Source organism: Corvus hawaiiensis, chromosome 2, assembly GCF_020740725.1.
Source record: "Corvus hawaiiensis isolate bCorHaw1 chromosome 2, bCorHaw1.pri.cur, whole genome shotgun sequence".
In the NCBI taxonomy this organism is placed as follows: Eukaryota; Metazoa; Chordata; class Aves; order Passeriformes; family Corvidae; genus Corvus; species Corvus hawaiiensis.
Genome location: NC_063214.1, coordinates 20431008 through 20458106, shown reverse-complemented (window position 1 = coordinate 20458106; position 27099 = coordinate 20431008). Strand labels below are relative to the sequence as shown.

The 27099-nt window shown below is 39.5% G+C and overlaps 2 protein-coding genes across 13 annotated transcripts in view; both read left to right on the top strand.

The window, feature by feature from the left end:
* Nucleotides 1-11681, top strand: part of PHLDB2 (pleckstrin homology like domain family B member 2) — a 65770-nt gene extending 54089 nt beyond the window's left edge. For all 12 annotated transcript variants that reach the window (XM_048293703.1, XM_048293702.1, XM_048293707.1 and 9 more), the window contains 6 exons: nucleotides 1188-1395; nucleotides 3157-3247; nucleotides 3671-3817; nucleotides 6173-6392; nucleotides 8950-9035; nucleotides 9720-11681. In XM_048293703.1, coding sequence (XP_048149660.1) covers nucleotides 1188-1395; nucleotides 3157-3247; nucleotides 3671-3817; nucleotides 6173-6392; nucleotides 8950-9035; nucleotides 9720-9860 — 893 coding nt within the window. In that variant the 3' untranslated portion in view covers nucleotides 9861-11681. The remainder of the gene's footprint in view (nucleotides 1-1187; nucleotides 1396-3156; nucleotides 3248-3670; nucleotides 3818-6172; nucleotides 6393-8949; nucleotides 9036-9719) is intronic.
* Nucleotides 11682-13246: 1565 nt separating this feature from the next.
* Nucleotides 13247-20285, top strand: ABHD10 (abhydrolase domain containing 10, depalmitoylase). Its single transcript, XM_048294598.1, has 5 exons — nucleotides 13247-13348; nucleotides 16239-16422; nucleotides 17231-17342; nucleotides 18277-18414; nucleotides 19457-20285. The coding sequence occupies exons 1-5, from the start codon at nucleotides 13255-13257 to the stop codon at nucleotides 19796-19798; spliced, it is 870 nt and encodes a 289-aa protein (XP_048150555.1). The 5' UTR covers nucleotides 13247-13254; the 3' UTR covers nucleotides 19799-20285.
* Nucleotides 20286-27099: the final 6814 nt, after the last annotated feature.

Below are 27099 nucleotides of genomic sequence, written 5' to 3'. Positions count from 1 at the left end.
ACCTTGCTGCGTTTGTACGTTTGTCTGCACTTTTCCTGTGTCTGTTTATCTTAAATATGTGGAATGTCAGTTGCTGCCTTCCTGTAAGAATGTGAGGTTTTCATGTAGTCTATCAGTGCTTCCTAATCTCCAGCTCTGCCAGCAGCTCAGAATTTGGGTCAGGAATGTGCAGAGAATATTATAAACCTGACTGAGTATCAGAAATGTGAGAAAGTCTCACTTCTTGCATTCATTGAAGGGAAAGATGAGCAGTGCCAGTTGCATTTGTAATCACATAGATTGAAAAACCCTTAAAAGGGCACTGTAAAATACTTCAGCAGTTAAAGTGACAACTGTCATTTATACTCTCCTCTTCATCAGGCAAGCTCAACATCCTCTCTCTAAGTCTGCATTACTTTCAAAGTGCAATGGAGACACAGGGTAAAAATAATTGTGAAGAGACATTTTCAAAGGACACAAAGCCAAACAAAGTTCCTTGTGTTCAAGAAGGATGACTTCAGAAAAAAATGTTTTTGTGAAAATATAGCAGCAGAGCCTTTGAATGAATCTTATTTTTCTTCAAGATCATTGAGCTATAAGGATCTGCTTCAGTTCTGTAGGGTGAACTGCAGTTTCAAAACTCCAGTAAAGTACCTCTACACCAGTAACTATGATTCTATAACAAGCAGTCAGTATTATTTCAGCTGAAACTAGGAGTCCAATTGTAGTTACCAGAAGGCAAAGTTTTCCCAAAGAGACAAAAAAAAAATCCATATTCAATAAAGTCCACCAGACAAGTACTCAAGAATATTCAATATCAGGACTTTTTTCCTTTTTCTCTAATTAGTCAGTGTCATTTCTTCTAAATCTCCGAATTTAACTGCATTACTTTCCAAATTAGGCCTAAGTTTAATCTTAAAATGTAAATTTCATTTGTTCAAATTAGATTTTCATAATACACATACAAGAACATAGATTGAAAAGTCAGCTATACTAATATGCATATATTTGAATCCATCATAGATAAAACAGGTATTTAAAGCTTTTATTTCAGTGTGACTAACTTGTAAATTAACTGCAATATTGTAGTACCTTGCTCACAGCGCAGTAAAGACTGAGGTGATGTTCAAAACACTTGTGCAGCTAACAAGTTATGCTCCTGTCACATAATTTTTGTGTAAAATCAATGTTTCCTCTGTACTTTATAGGGTACAACCATCAGCGCATCTGTGAAAACCAAAGGCAGAAGTCTCCAGAATTCTACAGCAGAACAGCATCAGAATCCAATGTGTATTTGAACAGTTTCCATTACCCAGATCGTAGTTACAAGGACCATGCCTTTGATACATTAAGCTTAGACAGTTCTGACAGTATGGAGACAAGCATATCAGCGTGCTCACCAGATAACATTTCCAGGTAAATCTTCTTTCCTTCTGATCCTGCAGTGGTCATAGGGGCATAATGAAAAAAGAGAATATGTACATGTACATGTTGACACTGCGATAGTGTGAATGCTGCTGATCGGTTAAGAAAATGTAAGATCATTCGACAGGCATCATATTTGTGTAGCTTCTCATAATCAGGTTTAACTACTTCTCACCTATTTTTTGAAAGATGGAAAATAAAAATATAGAGAAGTTAAGTGATAATGCTGAAGTCTACAGAGCAGTCAGTGCTTCCTCTCCTGGTCACTACAGGGAAGGAATTTCCTCTGATAAGAAATTTCTCAAGGACATCTGCCATTGATGACGTACCCTTGTTCCACAAGTCCACCATGTTAACCAACTAGATGCTTAAGCTGAAACACTTAGGCTTCCTCCAACAGTCTTTTTGCCCTTTTCTCTCCCTTTTCTGGGTCAGTAAAAATTAAGAGATGACACTGAAAGGCTTGCTTTTCCCATCCTCAGAGGCTGTCAGCTCAGACACCATTTCTCAGATGAAAGAAATTTCCATGATCTGTGTTAAAAGTCCAGATGAGTCTCAAAATTGTGTGCAAACAATTTTCTCGTGACAGTCTGTTTTTCATTTCTGACATTATGGTAGTGCTTTCATTCCTGCTCACAGTCCAGCCCCAGCAGTTTCAGAAGCATAAACAGAGGCTGATAATTAAGTACAGATTTGTCGCAGCACTATGAATCCCTTGTGAACACAAGGCCAACTTTTTTGGCTAGCATGCTGTGTTTTACTTAGCATCTGTTTGCTGGGGCAGGGAAGCCCCTTGATTTCCCCTTTTAGTCATTATCACTGTTAAGAGTTTCAGAAAATACCAGTGGCAGTCATTCTGCTGGGTGGTTTGTTTGGGCTTTTTTGCATTGGTTGTTTTTGCTTTTTTTAAAGGAAAAACATTAGGACTGGGGTTTTGAGGATTTCTGTTTTAAAGGGATAGTCAGCAAGTTTCTGATAGGTGGAGACAGGCTGGGAACTAACTCTCTGCATTGATCTAACGTGCCAATGATGTGAAACCTTTCTCTCTCTGACTTCCTGCTTTGACCATTTTGGTGCTGTCTGAGCTACCTCAGGCCATCTTCTAAGTCCCGTCTCCAGCCCAGGACTGGGAAGCTACAACAGCTGTTGAATTTCACTGGTGCTGTTTGCTCTTGTGCTTCCCTCTGACTCTTGCAGCCAATGTCAGAAGGAAAACAAAAGCAACACAAACAAATATCCCAAATCAATACAAAAAACAGAAAGGGACCCTTTACAACAGGTCTTTCTGCTTCTCACAAGGCAAACTTTGGTGGAAGAAGAAAAGAGTGTAAGCTGATTTTGTTGATAAAATCTGAAAGATAGGCAGTTATTTCTCCTTGACAAAATTTCCCTTTAGCAAAATTAATTCAGGCTGTTATAGATGGTGTTTGAGAATATTTTCTAGCCGTATCAGACTTTAAAGGAAAACAATGTATGATGCTTTGTTCTGACCTATTTAAAATGTATGTTATATTCTACCACGTTTAAGGTGAGAGAATCACTTTTTTCCTAGAAATGCTTAAAGTATGGAAGAAACAGAACTGCTGTAGTCATTCACAACTCACCAAACATACCTCTTTTTTTGTTAGTGGCTACTGCACTGAATTGGATCAGAACACTATCAACTCTATTCTTAAACTATGTTGGACTGCAAAATATTTATTTAAATACCAACTATTCCTTTAAATAAGAAATAATGGGTCTTTTTTGCAGTGCTAGCACTTCAAACGTTGCAAGAATAGAGGAGATGGAGAGACTTCTCAAACAAGCGCATGCTGAAAAGACTCGGCTTCTTGAGACCAGGGTAAGCATAATTTTGAATAACTAAGAGTAGGCATGTTAGTTTGGATAATGTTCTCCTAAATGCAACATAGAACCCTACCCAGCTTATACCTAATAGACACTTAAAAATTACCTCTTTCCCCTTGGCTTGACCTCACACTACAACCTTGAGCCCATATGCAATATCTGCTATCTCAAAGGGCGAGTTGATGGCAAAATCCCATCAGAAACTTGGTCAGCATTAGTTTGACACCTGCTGGGGAAGCTGCTTAAGAAGAACCTTCATTTCTATTTGCAATTCTTATTCTGAATTTCAGTCCACAGTGCTGGACATATATTTCTGCCTATTTAAGGGACAAAAAGGTATTTAGCCCTAGCTTAGAAATGACATTGCCAACTATAGTTTCACATATAATTGAAGTTCTGTGTGTGCTGTGGTATCTAGGAACGGGAGATGGAAGCTAAGAAAAGAGCCCTGGAAGAAGAAAAACGCCGCAGAGAGCAACTGGAGAAAAGACTGGAGGAAGAAACAAGCCAGAGGCAAAAACTAATTGAAAAGGAAGTCAAAATACGTGAGAAACAAAGAGCACAGGTCAGATAATGTGGATGTGAAGTGGTTTTGAAGTGTAAGGCTTCCCCTTCATATACAGAAAGGACTAAGTGTATTTCTGCCAATGGTAAACAGGACTGCTTTCAGCTGAACAAATGGATTTAGTATTTCTGAGGTGCAATTCCTTTGCTAGAAGTATGTTTGGGCTCTTGGAGCCAAGTATTCATTTGAAGTTAGATAACAGCATAGGTATCTATTTAGCATTTTATATATAAAGTATCAATATTAATCCTATAAAGTTTGTTACTGAATACAGGCAGAGCAGAATTGTTTGGCCAGAACAACAGAAATTTGTGTGTTAATTTTATAAAGCATTGGTGTGGAGCTGGTGGGTTTTGATTTGTTTAGTTTTTTCTTTTAATGCATAAAATACCTTGAAATGTGTATTATTACTTCCAAACATTTGACCGAAAAGGAAAAGACAGATAAGGAAGTTTTTTCAGCTCCCCATCTACAGCAGAGAGTAAATATTATTCTCTTCTAAAATTAATGGGACTATACAATGAGAAATATTACTTAATTTTAAAAGTTTTACTTTCTACATATTTTTGCTTCTTCTCAGGCTTAGAGGTACCTTGAGTTTTCTGTAGGCTTAGGGTCTTACCTATTTGTTTATTCCTCCAAAACCAATAACATCTATAAGGTACAGCAAATAGACTAGGCAGTCATTGCTAGTACACCAGAGCAAGAAAATGTCTCCATCTTAATAGAAGTATTTGAATGCAGAAGATTCCATGTCATATTGGAATATCTTTCTGGTTTTATCTGTGCTACCTTTGCTGATGGTTAACCAGCTGTTTCTAGTGAAATAGACTCATTCCCTTGTTTTTATATAAAGTGTAATTATGAATGCTAAATTTTACTTGCTTGGTTGCCTTCTATTTTTCTAAGAAATTTTGTTGACAACTCAAGTATGGCGTAAACAACGATGCAATGCTGATATCTTTATCCCAAATTAGAGCGTGCACGTGTTGTAATAGAATGTCCTGTCAGTTACTGCTAATTGGCAGACTTGGCAGAGAGGCTGAAGGCTGAATTGGCAGGAAGACAAAAACTGTCTGTCAAAAATTACTGGGTTTTTTTCTTTTTTCTTTCCTTTGTACAGTGAGACCAATTTTTTGTTCCCCCACTTAAAAACGTAAATGAGAGGAAGAAACTCCACCCTTGCACTTGCCAGAACTGGTGCCAGCTTGTACCATACAGCACTGCATAATTTTAGAAGGGTGCTAAGGGTTCTTGTGGGCAACACAGCTCCTATTGCACCAAGAGGCTCCTAAGAATGCAATGAGGGAAAATCCCTTTGATTTGAGACTCACAGTGGGATTTAACAGGCTAACTTTAGGAATGGAGCAGGGGCAGATTAGTTTCTCCAGGTCACTGACTTCTCTGGAGTCTAGAGGGAGAAAGGGAGATGCTCCTTTCACAGATCTTGAAAGCACCTAAAATCAGCTTCTGTTCCGAAGTAGCCTCTCTCTGCTTCAACTGCGGCAGGAGCCTTCTCAGGGAGACCTGTCTTCTGTGTTTAACGTGAGGGGGGTGGTGATTGTGCATAGACCCTCCAGGCACGGAGAACAAGAATATTCCCTCAGTTGGCAGAGGTTCCAAATCACTGTCTTCTCCTTGTTCTCCCAACTGACACTATCCAGGCCTGATGCAGAGTCTTGAACTGCAGTCAAGAATGAGGCACTGTCTCCTGCAGTGCTTTGCTGTCTCTTGAAGAAGGATGCACTTCAGCTCTCCATACCTAGATATCTGTGAACTAGATATCACAGTTAATTTGTTCAGCAGAAAATAATTGTTTTTTTCACTGCAACCCCTGAAACTAACTGGCAATTACAGTTCACTCCTATTATTAATGTTTCCCGCAATAGCATTTATTTATATATTATACTCTGCATGAAAATACCTGTAGCAGTAGAATTAAAGAGTGACATGTGTGCAGTGAGTATTTGATCCAGAGAAATAAAGGGTTTGCTTAACATCCTACATATGAAGTTCTTGGACTTCATCTAAGGTAGCAACACACCCTTACATTTAATTAATGTCTTCTCTAAGACAACTTTTCTGTGCTGTGGCCCCTATTTTACCAGCTTATCAGCTGTTGATTTCAAGAAACTTCTATGCTCTATCTGGCTTTTACAAAGGTAGCCAACACTGTAAAGTTAGAAGTTTAAAGAATTTTTCAAGAAAAATACAGCTGCAGTAAAAGCTCTTTATTTTTCTTACATTTATTCTTAGACTCTGTGAGCAGCTTTCACTTACATCCTCGCAGCAGAAAGAGTAGGAGATGATAAGGCTTCTCTTAAAAATCATATGATTTTCTTTTCTTTCCTGTAGGCCCGTCCCTTGACTCGCTATTTGCCTGTTAGAAAGGAAGACTTTGACCTACGAAGTCACATTGAAACAGCTGGGCACAACATAGAGACCTGTTACCACATTTCTCTCACAGAGAAGACCTGCCGAGGCTTTCTGATTAAAATGGGAGGAAAAATTAAAACATGGAAAAAACGGTGGTTTGTTTTTGACAGAAACAAGAGAACTTTTACTTATTATGCAGGTAGGTTGCAGGATTGCTACTAGGGTTCATCTGTTCTTCTATTTTCTTATCAAACCCAGCTGAGTTATGAACAAGTAGGGAGTGCAGATAAAACTTAGGTTTCCATTTCATCCATTCACTTAGAGGTCATGTGAACCCTTCCCTATAGAGTTCAATCCTCATGCGAGGTAAGGCAGAATTGAGCATACAAAACAAAATAAAGAAAGAGATGCAGACGGGCAAGAGAAAAAATGGAAGATGATCAGGTTACAAGTACACAGAATAATGGGTCCACATATTTTATTTTTAAATATTATACACTTCCCCCAATGACTGAATTTCTTGTAGCTTTCATACAAGAATATAATTTATTATACTTATATTAAAATTAAATTGAATGCTTCTGCAGTCCTCCTGCTTAATGTGAAGGAAAGACTTTCAGGAAATTAAACACACATGGATTTTTTGAGTTTGCCTTATTTTGAAAGTGTAAGGAATTTCAGATGAAGAATATGCAATACTCCAAAGAGGTTTCTGTACACTAAGTTGTGTTTTACAATATCTGGAGCCATTATAAGCATTACCTTACGTTGTTATCTTAGGGTAAACCTGGAAATGGGGAATTTAAGAACATATTTCTCCAAATGCTGTGCAAATATACACGTGGTTTGATTTTGAAGTTTCAGAGGAAGCCACAAAAATAACATTGTGCTCTGAATATTTATTGTTCAGAGTCCAGAAAGAGGCATATGTAGGATGGTCATTGCTAAGAAGCAGAAGAAAACACCATGAGTACAAAAACCACCCAAACAGTTTCATTTACTTTAATGACATTACTGCTTTCCAGCATCTCATAAGGAACTTAAAATTGATGGTAGGGTTATGCATTGTTCTGTATCTTTTTTAAAAGGTGTACTTGAATTCATTACGTTCATTCATTACATACCCACTGAATATTTCTTATTAGTTTGCAGTAATACAAGGAAGAATGTGACAAACATTTTTTATTTTCTTCCTAACATCTGGTTTATTGGTTAGGAAGGCCAGTAACATACAGTAGTGTTCCCATCTGGTACTGATTTTTGTCTTTTTTAGTAGTTATGTTAGCATTTAACGGTTTCATTTTTGAGTGCAGTACAGTTGCCGTAGTGTAATTTCAATTACCAACGAAAACTTTTGCTAATGTTTCAAGGACTCCAGCCAACAAGCATAGTTTTATGAGGTCTGTACCAGCTGCACTAAAATGCCTCTGCTTGTATGAGCGAGGATCTGTCAAGATCTTTAAATATGTAGTAGACTTCCAAAATATTGGTGCTGTAAATTCAGAGTAATTGAACTCTTAAGTGAATGTACTGAGATATTGCTTTAGTTCTGCCAGTGCACTGAACAAAGAACTTACCCTGAAGTCTGACAGCTTAGTGCAGTGGCTGAAGCATCTGCACTTTCTGAACTGAAGCATTCAGGGAACTCTGCCAAGACTCTTGTGATGGGAGCTTGTGGATACCTGAAATAGTCTTGTAACCAAGGCCCCAGGTGGGGCTTGAAAGGAGAGTGGGTTCCCTGCCTACTTGTACTGCACAGAGTATGCTTTGTATAATGCTGTATTTATCTCAATGTAATGTGTACTGTAATCTCATAATCCTATACCTCAGTGCTTCAGTACTGTTCCTCTGGGGGCTGGCAGGAAGATTCCCAAAGCTGTATTGTTTGCTCTCTGGGATTTCATTTTGCCATCACATGAAGCTTTCTGAATTGTCTGCAGCTACCCATAGGACATAAGTTGAGCTCCCCAAGTGTTTAAATGACAGCAAAATCCCTCATGGGACTGAGAAAGATGTTCTGCATGACTGTTGAGTGTTGACATGATACTATAACTTGGGGGCAGAAAGCATTATATTCCCCTAATACAAAAGTGCTGGGAGTGAAAGGAAGTTTGCCCCTCAGTGTCCACATGCAGTTGGGATGCTTCTTAACAATTTCTCTCTCCGCTGCAGGAAAATGGAGGGTGGATGCTGTGCTGCCCTCTCCTTTTTCTTGTGCAACATTATAGTGGTGACTGTTTAGTTCACATGTGAAGAAGCATTTTTCAAAAAAAGTACATGCACCAATTATGTTCTAATATAAAGGTTTTGGTGTCAGATTGTATTGAAAATTTGACTATCATTACAGTTTTCCATTGAAGGCAAACTGGAGGTCTTAGCCTGAGAACTGTATGAAGTCTGGCTGGTTTTCATGGAATGGGAAGAGTGGATGTATCTGAGACACATCTGGCCTTCTGTGAGCTATACCCTCCATAACATTTAGACACTTCAGTGAAGGGAGTGACTTGCAAATAGATGAGGAAATTGCAAAAGCTTTTACCCTTGGAAACTAGGTGAAAAAGAAAACATATTAAAGTCAAAAATGCATCTCTCAACAAAACCAACAAACTAGTAAGAAAGGTTGAAGGTTTCTGTGGGATTTCAGAAGCAGAACTGTTAAGTCACTTATCAGCTGAACATACATGGAAATGCAAATAAAGCTTTTGCTTCTTACTGTTCATTTCAGTTCTGAAGTCTTTTTCTCTTTTCCATTTTAGACAAACATGAAACTAAATTAAAAGGTGTAATATATTTCCAAGCTATTGAAGAAGTCTATTATGATCATCTAAAGAATGCATATAAGGTAAACTTTGTTATTGGCGTTTTAACCACGTATCACATAGAGTACCCAAAGTACGGTAGTCGCTGTAAAATTAAAGGGAGAGCTAACACTATTGGGGGACAATTAAAGAAACAAAACAAATATTAAAAAAAATCCTGGAGTGTAGGAAAAGGAAGCTAATCTGTAATTATCACTATTTTGGCGTTTTTTTAATACCGATGGAAGCAGAGATAAGTGTGTCTACCTGCAAAGTGGTATTTGCTGCAAGTAGTTCTTTCGTCCAGTGGTGAGACTGCTGAAATCAGTGGCATGGACAAGTCAAGGCCTGGCTACATGCCTCTGTGCCAGGGAGGGAGTTAACTGTGCTCATGGCACCCCCAGCCTCTCATCTGTAATTTAAATGAACTGTGAACAATTTGTGAAAGCCACTGGACAGAGGGGAGGAGTTAGTTAATTGGGCATGAAACAACAGCTTGGAGCCCTGTAGTACTGTATAATAGTCTACTGGAAAAATGATGCAAAGGTGTTTATGGTGGCTACAAACACTTCAAATGCATCTCTGCTGCAATAGAAGATGCAGTGGTACAGCATTTTATCTTTCTTCTTAACCCTATTCATAAATATCCCTGTAAGCAATTCCACCTCTGGTACCAATAAATGGCTTTGATTTCATGATTTTGATATCTTCTTTGTGTTTTATTCTAGAGTCCCAACCCATTGCTGACTTTCAGTGTTAAGACCCATGACCGCATCTACTACATGGTTGCTCCTTCTCCAGAAGCCATGAGGATCTGGATGGATGTCATTGTTACAGGCGCAGAAGGCTACACCCACTTCATGTTGTAATAAAAGGGGAGCGATAGGGCATCCTGCAATAACTAATGAAGTTAGCCATACCTAGTGACAGCTGAAAAGCCAGTGAATACCCTGAAATGTCCTCCTTATGATGTGCACCTGAAACCTCAGATTGAGAGGGGGTTAAAAATGCATTGAAAAGGGAGGCTTGTTACCTGTTTTAGTTGATTTTAATAGGAATGAACAAGCTAAAGCTGTTGAGAGAATCACAGTGCTCCAAAATGGATAATCAGGCAATTTTAATTACAGCATCTTGATTGAATGATAAGTTTCTATAAATTCTCTTATACAGAGAATGTCTTCATAAACTTACACTGAGCAGTTTACAAGTATGTGTGTTCTCATTGGTATGCAAAAATTCTAGTTGTGAAACAAAAAGGTGTACTAAGCATATATTTTAATATGCAACATTTGACATTTGTAGATAATTAGGTGACTTTTTAAAACTTTTAGTCAAGTATTTTATAAAAATACAAACAAGGAGTAGCCCTAAGGTACACACAGTTCTTGCCTTAGTAGTTAAGTGTTACAACAGAGCCAAAGAGTTATACAATTCCCTTATGTTTTCATATTGTTAGTTGTACCTAACTTTCTGTAAGGGGACAGTGCCAAAACTCTTAATGACCTTTAATGTAATTAAATTGTTATGATATTCTGTGTGTTCAAGCACTTAGTGGCAACAACTGTATGTTTAAAGTTTGCATCTATGGAGCTCCACAAAAAAAAAAAAAAAAAGAAAAGAGAAGAGAAGGATAGCTTTATAAAGATGCATTTTTTTCCACAAGGATGAGAAATGGAAACACATGTATTAACTTCCTCATAAAGAGGGGTTTTTTTCATCTTCCCTGTTGAATAGAATAAGCTGATTCTGGACCCTACAGCAATCTTCTTTCATGTAGTAAGGTCCCAGTGTGGTTCTAATCTTACTCTTTGCCAAGTGAACGCTCTATTGAAATATCTGAAACATTGCCTGCCTTGAAGCCAGCACCAAAATCTCTACCTATCTGAATTCTTTGGAGCCAAGCTTTCAGTCACAGAGAGTTGTTTTGTTGTTTAATGTATATCTGCACAGAATAATGCTGTCTAATATAATAAAAAGAGAGAGGTGAGTTCTAAGAGTTTACACTAAGCAGTGTATGAATAAAAACCCCCGAAAGTTTGAAGTAGTAGGGATTGAGATTCCTAAAACGGCAAAAATACTGAGGGTGCAGTGGTCTCCCATTTTAAAATCACCTCCAAGTCCTGGAGTAATATTGCAAAAATATAAATTATTTAATTGAAATGAACTTCAAGAAAGTCTCATATTATGACCTTAAAGGGGTTCTATTTCAGTAATCAAAACTTACACGCTCTGTGGTTTGTGTACTAGAAGAAAGCACATTAACCTTTTTTTTTTTTTCCCCTTGATGAAAAGTTAATGGTTTTTGATTAAACAAATAAACTGAAAACAGAATAGAAGTATGCTGGCAGAATATTTTTGTTATACTTCTAAAACCCTGTAACTGTAATGAACAGGTTTGTGGTATACACAGGTGATGTGGTTGTTCTAGCATGACAAACATCAGTTTCGACTTGAATCATAAAAGAAGAGACTGTTGTTGCAAGATAATTGTTATCATCTGTGCAGATCACAGCCTGTAATCTATAATTTAAAACACTATCAGAAATAAATTGCTTTTGTTTATACAGTTATTATTTTTCCCTGATGTATCTTGATTTTATTCCTAAGTATAGTTATAAAGGTTTTCTAATAATGATTTTTGTATCCTGCATGATGCAATGAAGGCATTTCAATAAACATTTTTAAAAATACACTTGTTTCAGATATTTTCTTGCTGCATTATCCTGAGACATTTCTGTCTTTTAAATAGTTATATACAACTATTTGTATGTCATGCAAGCAATATTGTATTTCTCAGTAACAGTTAACTATTCCATGTATTTTCCCATAAAAGAGCTATGGAAAATAACCTTTGGGAGGGCAGTGGAATTAGGAGTGTAGTCTGCTTACTGCATATACATAATATAGTACCTTTTTCATTTTTTATGAACCTGTTTGAAAAATTTATCACCAAGCTTGGATATTGACAATTTTTTTGTTTAACTATAAACCAGAAATTGCTTGAGTTTGAGGATTTTGCAGTTTTCTCAATATTTGACTTAGACATGACTTGAATGGAATGAAGTATTAACTCACTGTGGAAATGAAAACCAGTGTGGTTTTATGACTGATTTCTTTTCACTAAGTTTGCCATCATCATCATGAAGTGGGGTGGGTTCTGTAGTGGTGGACATCAAGACAACATAAGCAGAGCATGGTGGTAGGCACCCCCGTTTATGATCAGTCTGCACTGATCATAAAAGCCCTTCAAGCTTACCTGCCTGGGAGTCAAATACCTGCTTACCCTGAAGGCTCTCGGGCAGTTGCAAACCAGGTAGGCTGAGTCTTAAAAACCTCCTCTGCTGTGTCCCATGACCTACAGGTGCTGGCCTGGTGCTGGGATGGGAAAACATCCTTACCTTGGCAGGCACTGACCTTTCTTAGCGTTCATTTTCACACGTCAGGGAAGGTTGGACATCAGGAAGAACTTCTTAGCAGAAAGGGTTGTCAAGCATTGGAATGGGCTGCCCAGGGAGGTGGTGAAGGGGCATCCCTAGAGATACTCAAGAAACGACTGGATGTAGCATGTAGTGCTATGGTCCAGTTGACACGGTGGTATTTGGTCAAAGGTTGGACTTGATGATATTTGAGATCTTTTCCAGTCTAAATGATTTGGACATTCTATGATTATTTTCTTTTCTTTGTGGCTGCCATGGCCTGTATATAAAAGTACAGTGCAAAAAGACATAGTTTTGGCTCCTGCACTCATATACCTAAGGCTGAGAGAAGGTGAGGAGGTGTGAGCCCGTTAATGAGGTCCGTTCTCAGCCACTTCTTCTCAAGACTGAAGAGGCGCAGTTCCCTCAGCCTTTCCTCCTAAGAGAAGTGCTCCAATCGCCCTCATTGCCTTCCACCCGACCCGCTCCAAGAGCTCCGTGTCTCTCCTGTACTGAGGAGCCCAGACCTGGACACAGCACTCCAGAGGTGCCTCACCGGGGCTGAGCAGAGGGGCTGGATCACCTGCCTCGGCCTGCTGGCAGTGCTCTTCCCAATGCACACCTCCGGCCTTCTTGGATACAAGGCACTGCTGGCTCTGGGGAAACACGCACGCTGGGAAACGCACACTGAATGTCTTGGGGCTTTTTATTGACAAAACTTTGTTTGCAGTTTGCCAGGCAGGCTCTCAGCACGGACCGCAGACCGCGGCGCGACCCGCCCCGCCCCGGCCATCCCTTCACAGCCGAGGGAGGCGGGCGGCGCGCGGCGCGTGCGCGGGCGGCGGCCATGGCGGCCATGGCGGGAGCGGTGGTGCGGGTCGGCTGCGCCTCGGCCCTGCGGGCATCGCTGTCACCGCTGAGGGCGGTCCGGGCGCTCCGGGGTAAGGGAGGGGCCCCGGGAAGCTCGGAGCAGAAGGGGTGCCACTCGGAGGGGAGAGGATGTGTGTCGGTGCCGGCTGTGACGGCCGCTGGGCGGCTCTCGGCCAGCTGCGGGTGACACCCTTTCCTCCCCTTCAGCGCCGTCTCCATCGGGAAGGGCCGGGGCGAGGCCCTCTGGTGGGGATGGGGATCTTAAACTCTGTTCCTTTCCGACGGGGTTCCTGACAGGCTTTTCCTCCTTGCCAGCCCCGCGGGGGGGGGGCTCGGTGTCTGCACAGGGCAGGACAGTCGCTTTCCCCACGTGTGTTTTGTTGGCTCTAAGCTCTTGCCCCTGGTGCGTTTTGAGGAGCTGGGAGTCGGTGCGCCAGTTCGCTTGATCGGGTGTGAAGCGTGCCTGCCTGTAAAGCTTCGCCAGGTACCTGAAAAGCTTCGCTAGCATACACTTCTGAGTGAGATCGGTCTCTTCCCAAACACGCAGTGCCCCTTCTTGCCGTGTGAGACCCCGTGCTTATGTGACTTGCTGAGTTTATTCATTGCCTTTAATTGGACAGATGAATCTCATCTAAGGTTGCTCAATAAGTAAAACTTACTTGCCACTAACTTGCCATTTTGTAGCTGCACAAAAGCTTGAATACAGTGACATTTTGTTGCTGTGTTTTTCTCCCTTTCTGTGTGTTTATAACAGTAACATTATCAGAGCATCTGTTTATTTGAGTGTGTCTTTAGGTGCTCTGGGACCAGGCCAAGCAGCGGTTCCTGCTGGAGTGTGGGTGGTTGCATGGAACCAGGTGTGGACAGCATTGAGTCCATTGCCTGTCACAGCAGCATTAATCTGCTGCTGCTGGCAATGGGAAGATCACAGTGCAGGAACATTCCCGGAGTTGTTTGGAGGACTTTTTTTGGCTTTGACATGTAACACTGGTCTCAGTCACAGTTTCTGGTGTTCATAAAAGTGCACAGTGATTCCGATAGGAAGAGAATTTCATAGATACCATCAGGCAAGGGTCCTGTGGTCTTCCTGTAGCTATCACCTTCTGTCTGTAACTTGCTTTTATAAACACTAATACCTGCCTTGCACCCTTTAGAAATGCTTCCCTGCTCTTATTGAGGTCTTTCCTAAAGTCAGGAGGAGAAATTATTGGGCAGCTGCTGATGGTCTTGTCTGTCTAAGGAGAAATTTGAGAGGGTGACTGCAGTGAGCTTTGCTTTTGTGTTGGCTGGGGTGGTTGCTTTAGGGGTTTGCATTATTCAGGTTGGGATTGCCACTGGTGCACTTCCATTAACTTGTTAAATGGACGAATAATTTGTGAAATAGCTTAGACGGTGGTTGTGTCTTGTAGCTGCAGTCGGAACCCTGCCCAGTGTCAAAGTAGTTTGAGGACACCTCCAGAGTGCTGCAGCATGGAAGACCAGTGCCTTCAGAGATGGCTATCAAGGCTTATGGGGGAGAAAAATCCTCCTAATTATTTTTCTATTAAATGTAGCAGTTCTTGGTGTATCTCCTCTTACTGGCACTTGAAAAAGTGACTGGCTTAGTGAGAGACACACACAAATCAAAAGCCACAGTGTGGATGCATCTGAATACCTTTACTGTGGGAGTTATTCACCTTTATAAACAACTCATGCCTCAGTAGGATAAAGAACTACCTTATTGTTTGAGGAACAATTTAATGGTTTTAATCTGTAGTTCAAAAGATACCATTTCTGTTGGACTCTAGGAAAGTGCTGAATGCTAGCTGCATCTTTTATCTGTTATGTAGCCACACTTACTCATGCACATCCAAGTTTAACAACAAGCCAACCCCCCAAAACCCCTTGAATGTAATCTCTCTGATAGTGACAAAACAGAACTCAAGGCTGCAGGACAGTTAAGTGGTGTGATACTGTCAGGGCTTGTTTTTTGCACTGTTTATGCAGTTATTATACCCCTAGGAAGCCCTGATGATTTATTTTGGGTTGGATAGCTTCTGTGCCTCGCTGTTGAAGAACCAGTCATCTTCTAATCTAAGAATTAAGAGTGTCAAAGTCTTAGAAGACTTGACCGAGCTTTCAGTTTAACAAATTACCTTGCTGAGTTGGATAATAGAGTGGATTAAGTCTCCTTAACAGCTCTCTATGAATTGCTTGTCCTTACCCTCAGTAGAGGTACAGCTGAGTGCTAAAGTTAGATTAAATCCTGTAGCAGCTATTGGGATTCAGCAGAATTATTAATTAGTTAGCATTTCCTCTGCTAATCTTATTTCCTTGTTTGATGTTATTTCACTTGGTTTTAAACAATGCTAGTGTTGTTTTATGCTCATTATGATGAAGAAGTTAGTCAAAAGACTCTTTCACAATTCTCATGAACTTCCCCCTATATCTCCATATATTGTGTGGATCCAGGGTTTTGATAAAGGTGCAGTTTTATCCTTCGGTTTTAATTTTCTTGAAGAATTTGTCATCTCATGTACTTGTAAACTTCCATTGCACAAAGTACTCTAGTCTCAGAATTATGCTTTTTGAAAATTAAAAGTTAAACTAAGCAGATAATAAATTGGAAGTTTTTTTGTGAAATGAGTAAATGTATCCAAGATGGTATAAAATATGAGGACTGATGAAGTCTGGGAAGCCTTAGTGTTCATTTTCAGTCAACCACTTGGATAGTTGCTGAGTGAACTCTCTACATGGTTGGCATTTAATGATGAGAATGAATCGCAATAAACTATTTTTCTCAGATTCATCAGTACTTTTCAGTCATTAAACAATATAGGAGATGCTTTTTTCTTCTCTCTTGAGCCAAAATACCATATTTTCACATAATATGCCCACATTTGCCAAACCCTGAGTTTATAAAATACTTGTGTTTCTGCCAAGATTATCATGATGCTTGTACTAAGCAGTTCCTCTTATTAGTTTGCAGACTGAAGTCATCGGTCAGCTTTCTTACTCGACCAGATCGACCAAATATTGCTTATCAGAAACTAAAAGGCAGGAATCCGGGGGTTATTTTCCTTCCAGGCTTCAATTCAAATATGAATGGTCAGAAAGCAACTGCCCTTGAAGATTTCTGCAAATCATTAGGCCATGCCTTCATCAGGTACATACAGGAGTATTGTTCTTGAGAAAGTGAAACTGTTCTCGTGGGTTGGGGGAAGGGGTTTTAACACAAATCTGTAAACTTTGGCATTTGGATTGGGATGCTCCCTGTGCTAAGGGAGCTTGTATACAAGCTAAGAAGTCTTTTTTCCATGTCCAAATGTAGGATTTCTGTCAGTAGAGAGACTGAGGTAAATCAGGAAAATGTATTCTGAGAGTAATTCAGAAAATTCTCTAATTTTCTGTAGTCTGGCCAGTGCTCCATGTTACAATCAGGCTATAGGCACAAAAATTAAAAAGGAAGGACCTGGAGTTCTGGTTTTTAAGTTACCACTGTGAGCACTGTCTTTACCTGCCAAGTCTGATTAAGTTACCCTGTGTCTTCTGTGGGTTTAGAAGAACTTGCCCCTGCTTGGTAATGCTGTCCTTTGATAGACTAGATGGAATGCTTTGTGTTATAAGTCTTCATACTTGTGTTCAGTGTTTAAAAGAGTTCGTACATTTTAAAAATACCTTTAAAGTTGAAGTATCTGAGGGGTTTCTTTTGTCTGTAAGGGAAATTTTTTGTCTATTATTGTAAATTATGATGTTCTATCAAATGATAAGAGAACGCTGCATAGCTTAGTTGTGTGTGTTGTATTTAAACCCCTTTTATGTGATTTTTGGTTCTAGTGATAAACAGGACCAAGTAAGAAAGTACTCAATGTGGTATTTTTCCCCTGCTGATTTGATTATACAGCAGTATTTAGTTAGTGTCTGTGTTGCTGCAGACAGTACTATGACTTTCATGTTGATGGTTGTTTTTTCAGATTTGACTATACAGGATGTGGAAGTTCAGATGGTAAATTTGAAGAGTGTACAATTGGGAAGTGGAGAAAAGATGTTCTGTCTATACTGGATGAACTTACAGATGGACCACAGGTTATATTCTGTTTTTAAATATAGAATGGTGGTTTTCCCTCAGGGTAGAACATTGATCAAAAATATGCCATAGTAGCTCTGGTCAGCAGTAGCTTTTGCTGAACAACTGACGCTCACTTTCAAGCTAAATCACTTGAGAAGTCGTATTCACAGGAGCTCTTTTGCAAGCAGGTAGGTCACAAAATCATGGAAGCATGGGTTGGCAGGGCCTCCTGGAGGTAGTTTATTAGAATCTCCTGCTCAGAGCAGGGCTGTTGTCCCAGAGAGTCTGAGAAGGCCTCATGGTGGAGCAGCCACCTGTCAGGGGACAGGGAATTTTTCCAGTGCAGTGCAGCCCTCTTAATGAGAAAGTGTGTCACCGTCCCATGCTGATGAATTAATTAAAGGATTTGCAGGAAGATTACAAGATACTCCATATGATTAAATAGCTTTAAAAAAAAGGCAGGAAAAGCAGCATTTGATTTCTTCAGCTACTTTAGAAATCACTGTGAGAAACTTGGAATCTCCTACAACCTAGAAATACCTAGTATTGTGTTTAAAACAATTTCGTATTAGGAATTGCTTTTGTTTACTTCTTTTACTGCACTGAGCCTTTACCATGTGCATTTATCTTGAGAAGGGAACATAAAAGTATGCATATGATACTGAATTGTTTCAAGTCTCATTTTACAGTGTTTACAGTGTTTCAGTCTCAGACAGCAATAACCAGCCATGCCAAACAGAATAATAAATACCAGGTCTTGTGGTGCTTACTCAGGCAAAATTTCCACTGGAAGTGATAGCAGTTCTGCCTGGGTAAGGACAGCAGGATTATGCCCAAGGTTTAAATCGTTAAACCAAGTGAAAACTGATATTTTGGGCAAGAAGAAAAAACCTATTAGCCATTACCTGTAAAACACTATATTTTCTTCTCTTTTTTAATTTTCTTTTCCAGATTCTGGTGGGCTCCAGCATGGGTGGATGGCTGATGCTTCATGCTGCAATAGCACGCCCAGATAAAGTAGCTGCTCTGGTTGGAGTAGCTGTAGCAGCAGATCACGTTGTAACAACTTTCAAGAGGCTTCCCATTGAGGTAAATGTTGATGGTTGGCTTTTGTGCAGTCAAAAAAAAAAATATTACCAAGAGTTTAAGAAATTACATTATTTAAACTGTAGTTTTCTTGCAAATTCTCAGGTAAGTTTTTTGTGTTTGATTAATGTAAGCTTACAGTGTGAGACTAGTGTGAGCACTAGCCAGAGTGTGCTTATATTGCTGTCGTTCAGAGGATGTGAAGTCAGATCCCTGCTCTTAGCAGTCCATTCGATTTCAGTGTTGAATATCTTATATTTGCACTGGAATTGGACCCTTGTGCTTTCAAGGATGGAGAAGTAGCCACTAAAGTAGTTGAGGTGGCACTGGATGAGATGAGTATGACACAGGCTGTGTGCATAGAAAGGAAATTCTACAGGTTAGTGTGTTTGTAAAGACCGTAAGATTTAGGTAGTGGGATCTGCCCTTCTGAGATTCTTCCTTGATGATGTCTATTGACTAGACTAATGTCTAGTCTTCAGGAAAGCAAATCAGGTGTTACATGGCAATAAATGTGTGCTTTAAAATAATTTAAAAATTTTCCCGATTTGTTTGTGTTTTTTCTAAGGCACTTTGTAGTGTTGGTATAACTAGTACTAAGGTAAGAATCTGGAAATACAGTATTCAGAGACACCTATTATGGCAAAGATTGAAAAGACTGATCACTGGAAAATGTCTTTTCCCTAGGATTTCTCCTTGTTTGAGGGTCAGTGAACCGATTGAAGCCAAGGAGATTTACTGTTCATGATGGCTATACATATTTTCTTTCTGATAGATTCTGGCTAAGAAACTTAATTTCACTGGTGAATTTTAACTAGATTAATGTAAAGGAGAGGTTTGGAGAGAAGTTTTTGTGACTTGGTAGGGGGTTTGTCTTCTCAGATGCTGTGAGGAGAACAGGAAAACACTTCTGCTCATAAAAATGAACAAGGTGAAATTTTATGCCTGGGAGAGTTTTACTGCTTTTAGAACAGAAATAAGTTGAGGTACTCTTAAGTACTTCTAACATCTGTTTTATCTATTCTTTGCTCTCTTTTTTTTATAGGCACAAAAAGAAATAGAAGAAAAGGGCGAATGGAAGTATCAAACAAAGCACAATGAGGAAGGATATTACTCCTTGACCTATGACTTTATCAGAGAAGCAGAAAATCACTGTGTGCTGAATAGTCCTATTCCTGTAACATGTCCCATACGCCTTATCCATGGCATGAAGGATGGTGATGTCCCTTGGCAGATCTCTATGCAGGTTGCTGATCGTGTTTTGAGCAAGGACGTGGATGTTATCCTCCGCAAAATCGGCCAGCATCGGATGAGTGACAAGGAGGATACAAAACTCCTTGTGAATACTGTTGATGATTTAATCGACAAGCTGTCAATAGTAGCATAAGCTGAAGGGTAGCATTAGTGCATGAACTCTACACCTGATTCTTTTCCTTGAGTAACAGAAGCCTTGTTCTTACCCAGACAGTGGCAAGTCTGTGACTGTCACAGTAGGAACTGAGCTTTATCTGCCGTTTCCTTACCTCTGTTTTGTAAATACAGGTATTTTGTTATTGCTGCATTTGCACACAGTCCAAAGTGGGAAGGAGTGCTGCTATTGTGTTCAGAACCTCTCTTTCAACACTTTAACCATTTTTTTCACAAATTTCCTACAATTTTGTACTGAAATGTTGATTAATTTTTGTTACTATTGGCCTGTATAGTAGAACTTTATTTTCACATCTTTGACACTTATTATTGTCCTTCTGCTGTAGCATCATTGTATCTCATGTCTGAAACCATCTGTGCAAGGCAGAATACAACTTGAGTGTTTACTGAAGTTAGTTATTAGAATAGTGAGTACCATGAAACACAATAAACAGATTTCAGATAAATGGCTATTTTGTTCTGAAGTGCTGTTGAAATTAAAAAGTGGAAGGCACACCCTGATGGTGTGCTTGGGGTACTACATAGGGAAGAATTTGACTTCTGAGAACACAAGGCCTCAAAGCCTTAAGAGCTCTTTATCTCTGCTTATCAGGAGGGTGTGTGTCATCTTCTCCAGTCTCCCTTGTTTGTCATTGTTTATTTGTGGGCCTACTGTTAAGGGAACAATATATGATCTTGGTGTAAACTGAAACTGGATCAATAAGGTGACTTTAATAGTAGTGGGGAGTACAGTGCCACAGGGTTCCACTGCCTCTTTCCTGTCACTTGAGTAGATTACCAGGAGCAGTGTCTTCTTGAGCTGCATGAGTCCAACCCTAAGAAGTTGTAAATGGAACTTGATAGCTGGATAATTCTTATACTATAAGTCCATAGAATTTAATAGGAAATTGGTTTAATTGCAAATATGACTATTACCTGGGTTTTGTACAGAAATACATTACCATTTGTACACTTGAGAGAGAGGAAGTTAGGTGAGAGGCTGGAATTAGTTCAGGCTGGCCTTAATGTGTAACATCAGTCAAGACCATACAGTTGTTTCTGGGTTTATTATTTTAAGTAGTAAATGGCATCACTGTTGTTACCTTAAAAGGCTAAAGCTACTGGGGGTAAGGTATTTCTAGAAAGTTTGTCATTTTCAGTTTTCATTTTCAGCTATGTCAGTGGACATGTGCTGAATAGGGCCTTGCTGAGGTAGTGGGTTTTAATTTTAAAAAAAGACTACAAACAACTAAATTTAAAAAAATAAACAGCAACAACAAAACCTAAATTTCGGATGAGCTCCTGTGAAGTGCAGTTTTATTTAGGCTTCAATACTGCAAAAAACAAGAAGCTGTGATGTAAAAAATTTGTATTTTGATATAAGGGTAAAAAAAGATGGCTCTTGTTTAGATGCAAATTTTCTAATTCAAATGTACTAATTCTCTAACTCAATTAGTCATAAAATCATAGAATGGCTTGGGTTGGAAGGGACCTTAAAGATCATCTAGTTCCAACCCCCATACCATGGGCAGGGCTATGTTTTACTGGACCAGGTTGCTCAGAGCCCCAACCTGGCCTTGAGCACTTCCAGACATGGGGCATCCACAACTCCTGTGGGCAACCTGTTCCAGTGCCTCACAGTAAAGAATTTTTCCCTAATTATCTGATCTAAACCTACTTTCAGTTTGAACCCATTCTCCCCCTTGTTGTGTCACAACATGCTCTTAGAAGGCGTCTCTATCCAGCTCAGGAGAATCTATTGGGATAATTGCTTGAGGAATTAGAACATTTTGTGAAATCTTGTCCCCAGATATTTCTGGTGTAGACTGTTCTTCTGTTTGTATCACTATGCAAATCACTTTGGCTTTAAAACCTCTGGAATGTGTTTTTAACTTTTGAGAAAGTTAATGCAAATTGCATTCCTGGAGTTGGAGCTGTGTTCCTGTTTATGTACTGTTAAGCAGTTGTCATCTTAATATGTGTTTTTATCACTTGCATCTGATAAGACCTAAAAAATAGATTTTGTGGGTTTTAAAGATGCAGTCAAATCAAAATTGTTTCAAAACTTTTTGCCCTAAGTTGTGATAGGTTTTTTTTAATCCAGTTTTGTCGTATCTTAGATTGGTTTAGCTCATAATGGAAGAAAAAGCTGAAACAAGTGGACTGCTGTAATTCCAAAGTAATTAATTATAATTAATGTGCATTTATCAGTTGTAATAGATGTACTTTTTCTTCACGCATATTAAAGTTATTTCAGTGACTGAAAAATTTTGATCTTTTTTTTAATTAGAGTGTTACACCTGTAAACATTCAATTTAATACTTCAGACAAGGAAAAGGCTTTGTGTGCCTGCATAAACTGTAGCTGTGTATTTCTCCTGAAAGAGTTGCATTGTATTCGTGCCTCACGTTAGTCTTTATTAAATAATTGATATTTTACATGTAAGGTGTCTGTTGCCGTGCCTTAGAGCAAGACAGCTGAAAGCACATGTGAAGTGGAGCAGTTGTGTAAGTAGTTTTCAGGAGGGTTTTTTTCCTTGTTGGCTGGTGGTGTTTTGTGTTGTTGCCCCCCCCGCCCCCCCCATTATTCTGCTGTGATAACACGAGGTGGGAGAATTCAGTGTAACAGGGTTGGCACAATTGTTGAGAATACAAACCTGCAGCATCAGTGTCTCCAACCACAGCATTACTGAAAACTTAATCCTAGGGAAGGGGTTTTTGCTGCCACTTGTTTTGCAGTTCTGATTTCCTTCTCTGCTGGCTAAATGGAGATTAGTGGTAGCATTTACAGTACAGGTACACCCAAAGTTTGTTACATATGGCCTAAATGCAAAGGCAGGGATGATGCTTTCTTCATAAAGACAGTATTCCAGGTAGTGCTTTGAATGCTAGTGTCCTTCTCTCTGTGCTTGCTTTTTATTTTTGTAAATCTGGTTTGCTTAAATACAAAGAGCTGGCTCTGAGGTAGCGAGAGCAGACAGACCTTTTCCTCTGCCTTTGCTGTGGCAGTTCCGTTGGTATTTATCTTCATAAGCATAAGCATTTTCCCTGTGTTCACTCTGGAAATTACTAGAGTTTTGACTGTTGGCAACTTGGCATGTTCAGATGGCTGAAAGAAGGGATAGTGATAACTAGGGAGATTTACATCCTACCTCTGAGTAGCTGTTGACCTACCAGGAAGTTTTGACAATCTGGAATAATGTGATACTCACTTATGACAGTGTCATCCCAAATTGGTATTGTTTTGTCCTCTGAGTTAATGGCTGGGGCATTGCTTTTTTCTTTGCCAGTAGGTGCCTACATAGCAATTATTTTCAGTATTAGTCATATTTAAAAACTAGCGCTTCATTCCTCTATATACATACTGTGTTAAAATAGGGTATTACACACTTGGAAAGCTCTGCATGGTGCAGATTTTAAAAATCCTTTTTAATGAATGCTTATGTTGCTTTGGGTTTTTTTTAAACAGACTTCTGATTTGTTGACAAATGCATAGTATATTTTGTGAACATATAATGTACATTTCCGCAACAATAAGCTTGATTTGCATGAAATAATCAGTTTCTAAAGCTTACTCAACTTGTTTCCTAATAAACAAGTGCTCTTACTCTGCTTATATTGAGCTGTACTTACACAGTTTTAGATACACTTACTTTTGTCTTGTTAAATATTCTACTTGGTTTGTCTCTCCTGTTGTTTGGCTTTGTATTACACACCAGCTGGTTTGGGGTTTTGGTTTTGGGGGTTTTTTTAACTTAATTGGTGTTAAGTCTTTCATGTAGTTTCAGTTTAGCTAAGCTATTTTCTCTTGCATCAACACTAAATGCAAACAAGGCAGTGTTCACAAAAAAAGCCTAGCTGGATAGGCCTTAGAAGAACCATCTCCTGCTGTTTCATTTTTACGTTAATTTTGGTTACATGCTCTCTTGGACATGCTATTATTCAATGGGGCTAAAAGATTTATGGTACCATACTTTTCATATCAAAATGTGCTTAGAGAGAAACATTCAACCAGTGATTTGTCTGCAGCTGCTCAAGTATCTTCAATGCTCCAGTCATGCTGCAATACAGAGTTGGAACATTTTCTGAACCAGTGCTGTGGTCAGAGTTTCTACATTAGGTTTGTGCTTGTCATTTCTCTCTCCTCTGTGGCAGGAAAAAACCCAAACAAGTGGGAGGGAAAATCTTGTCCTGGGTAATAATGAGATTTCAACTTGTTTGCTAAGTTACTCAGTTGTGCTGTTACAAAGAGACCTACCTTTCACATTTTTTTAGTTTTTTAAGTGCTGAAATGCTACTTTATACTAAAGGCTTCCGGGGAAATAGAAAAGGCTTCTGTGTTTGACCTGACTGTGAGATGAGCAATCTCTCTGCTTTGTGCTGATGACCAAATTCATTGATGTGTGTGAATGTAAAATTTCACCAAGGCTTCGTGAAAATTCATCAGCTGTGTAAGGAATGCAGACAGAAACACCAAACATCAGTGTGCACTCCCACCCTTCTAAGTTTGTTCTCAAGCCCAGCAGGGACAGGAAAGGTGGAGGGAACTCAGCCATTCTGTTAAATAGCACCCAGCTTGCTGAGCATGAGGTTTTAATGCCCCTGTCCATGGCACTTAGCTCCTGGCCGGTGTTTTCTAAGGGAAGAGATTACTGCTGGGAAAGAGAGGCAGAGATGAAGGACAGAAATGCCCTGGTCACAGATTTACTGCTTGTTGGTCAGTTTTTATAGCTCAGATTTACTTTGTGACTGTAGCACCTCATCTCTCTTCAAAATATATTTCCCTAGAACAGAAAAATGTTACAGCCTTGGTCACGTAATGCATAAATCTAAATTACAGAACTTACTGCAGTCTGGTCGTAGGCTTGACGTTGTATTTCTCTTTCAAGTCCTGCATATATATGTTATGGGGTCCAGTGCTTCTTTTCCATTAAAGAGAAATGGGCATTCTCCATATGATGCAGTAATTGCAGCTCACAGGTAGACACATTCTCAACCTGCTACAGTCTCTTGATTTGTGTCTGGCAAGAAGCTTCAGGCAGCTCTGCATTTATATTTGGAAAGAAAAGCAAATGACAGCTCCTAAAACTTCCAGTCATTTGGTTCTGAAATTAAAATAAATATTTGAAATGTTTCTAGGCTAGCACGTGAAAGGTTGTGTTCTTTTTGGGCCTTCTGATCTGCACCATGCTGTCCGCTTGCCTCCCACGTGGCAACATGAGAAGGTCACTGCTGCCTGCTGGGGTGGAAGCAGGTGCTCGTGTCAGTGGCAAAGGTCTGCTGAACAGTAGCACGCTTAGGAGTTGGAGTGGTGCCCAGACTTTAGCCTGGGAAAAACAGTCCTTGAAGGCTACCCAGGATCAGATCTTGTCCTTACAAGAATCCTCGGGTTTGGGGTTTAATTGGTTATGGCTTTCTGGCAGAAAGTGTGCCAGAGTATGCTAGTTCTTAGGACAGTAGCTCTTGAAAAAGTTCCTTACAGCAAAGCTAAATCCCTAACCATAAGAAGCAGCATTTATGTAGTTAGAGGATTTGCTCTTTTGGTGGGTTTTGTTTGTAAATTTGTTTGTAAATTTTGCTGTCTGTTTCAGTGAAATAAAGATGTTACCTCCTTTCTGTTCTACTCGTGAATGTGTATTGCATAATTTTCTAACCAAAGTAGCTCTCAGGAGGTACTGTTTTAGTTGGGGACAGATAAACAATCGATATGAAACCTTTTGGGTTTCTTTCAAAGGAGCCTGTTAATCCAGCACAAAACTTAAGAGGTCCTGAGTATTCCAATGCACAATTTACCTCCGAGGTCATCTTGAATAGGGAATAGGGAACGCTGATAATTATATCCACAGGAATTGGTTTCCAGTGCGAAGTGGTAACTGTTTCTGCTGGCAAGCTGCTTGGAAGGTGGTCAGTGATTTACAAATTCCAGAAACACTCCTGTTCATGGCAGCCTTAGGAGCTGCCTTGTTCTGCAGGCTGGAGTATTGGTACATTCTTTTTTGTCACACAAATAGGAATGTCCTTCTTTCCTGAATTACTTTTCTTTTAAACCCAAATTTGAGGTATTCAAAGTATGCACTTGCTTGGGGTGTAACATCTTCAGAGCTGGCAAACAAACCTTTTTGCAGATGGAAGGGAGGATACTTGCTTAAATTAGCACTTTTTGTCTTCGAGGATCTCTATATTGTAGATTTCAAAGTAATGGGGAAGTTAGAATTTCTAAAATTAATGTTGTCCCCTGGTTCTGATAACTCTACCACCTGTTTTTGCACAGTTAAAAAGAGGGCAATATTCCAATACTGCCTTTTTCTCCTAGCCTAATTCTCTTGTGTAGAACATCTCCAGGTATCTTATGAAAAAGCAAGGCCATGCGTAAACCCAAGGCTCTGCAGAGCACTTTCCTGCCTTGAAGCTCCCTGAAAAAGGCCCTGTACTTGAACTGAGCTTGTACTGGACCTGAGCATCCTCTCTGCCACTCTAGAAAACCTGACATCACACATAGACATGCATGCAGGGAGGATCTTTGAGCAGCTCTTCAGATGCTTCCTTTATGAAGGGAGGCGCTGTAAACTTAAAGTTTCGGAAAACTCCGGCTTTTTGGTTTGGGTCTTTTTAATTTTAAAATTAATAATGAAAGGTCCATTATTGTACAGTGGCAAACCAGGAAAATGGAGCCTGGACTTCACAGTTATTGCTGGATAGCTTTATCTGATGGAGATTCAACCCACCATACTTTGTAAGATCATGCTTGGAATAGCTGAAATACCAGGCTCTTTCTAAGGAATGAACTGCCAAACAGGGAATCTGACAAAGGTTAAGGATGGCTCTCTGGTAGGATAACTTTTACTTTTCCTTCTGTATTCTAGTTGGAAGACATTGAAAGCTATCAAATTACCCTGGATCTACATGTGGGCTAGTGAGCTAGTTAACGTCAGTTTTGTTACTGGTTTTGGCAGCATTTGTTTAAAGACTTACAAAGATTTTTTAAATTTATAGGATAATATTGTGATTATCTGAGAGCATAAGGTGAGTCAAGGTGCTTACAGGCATTAAATGCTACTTCAATTATTTAAGCTTCATCTCTGTTTTTTAGTCATAAATTCCAGTCTTGTGTTGCCAAGAAAAATAAGAGGACAAAATCCATTAGAATCAGTAGGTGAAATGGTCGTACCTTTGTGCTGTAAACCTGCCCCTTTCTTCCACATCACATTTCTAACCATCAGGCTTTATCTACCTGTGTCTGACATAAGGAACTTGAGCTCCTTCAGTTTTTCTTTAACTTGTA

Coding starts and splice junctions, on each gene's coding strand:
- ABHD10 (XM_048294598.1), top strand. CDS start 13,255: ATGGCGGCCATGGCGGGAGCGGTGGTGCGGGTCGGCTGCGCCTCGGCC. Junction 17,343..18,276: donor AACTTACAGATGGACCACAG/GTTATATTCTGT, acceptor TTTCTTTTCCAG/ATTCTGGTGGGCTCCAGCAT. Junction 18,415..19,456: donor TCAAGAGGCTTCCCATTGAG/GTAAATGTTGAT, acceptor TTTTTTTTATAG/GCACAAAAAGAAATAGAAGA.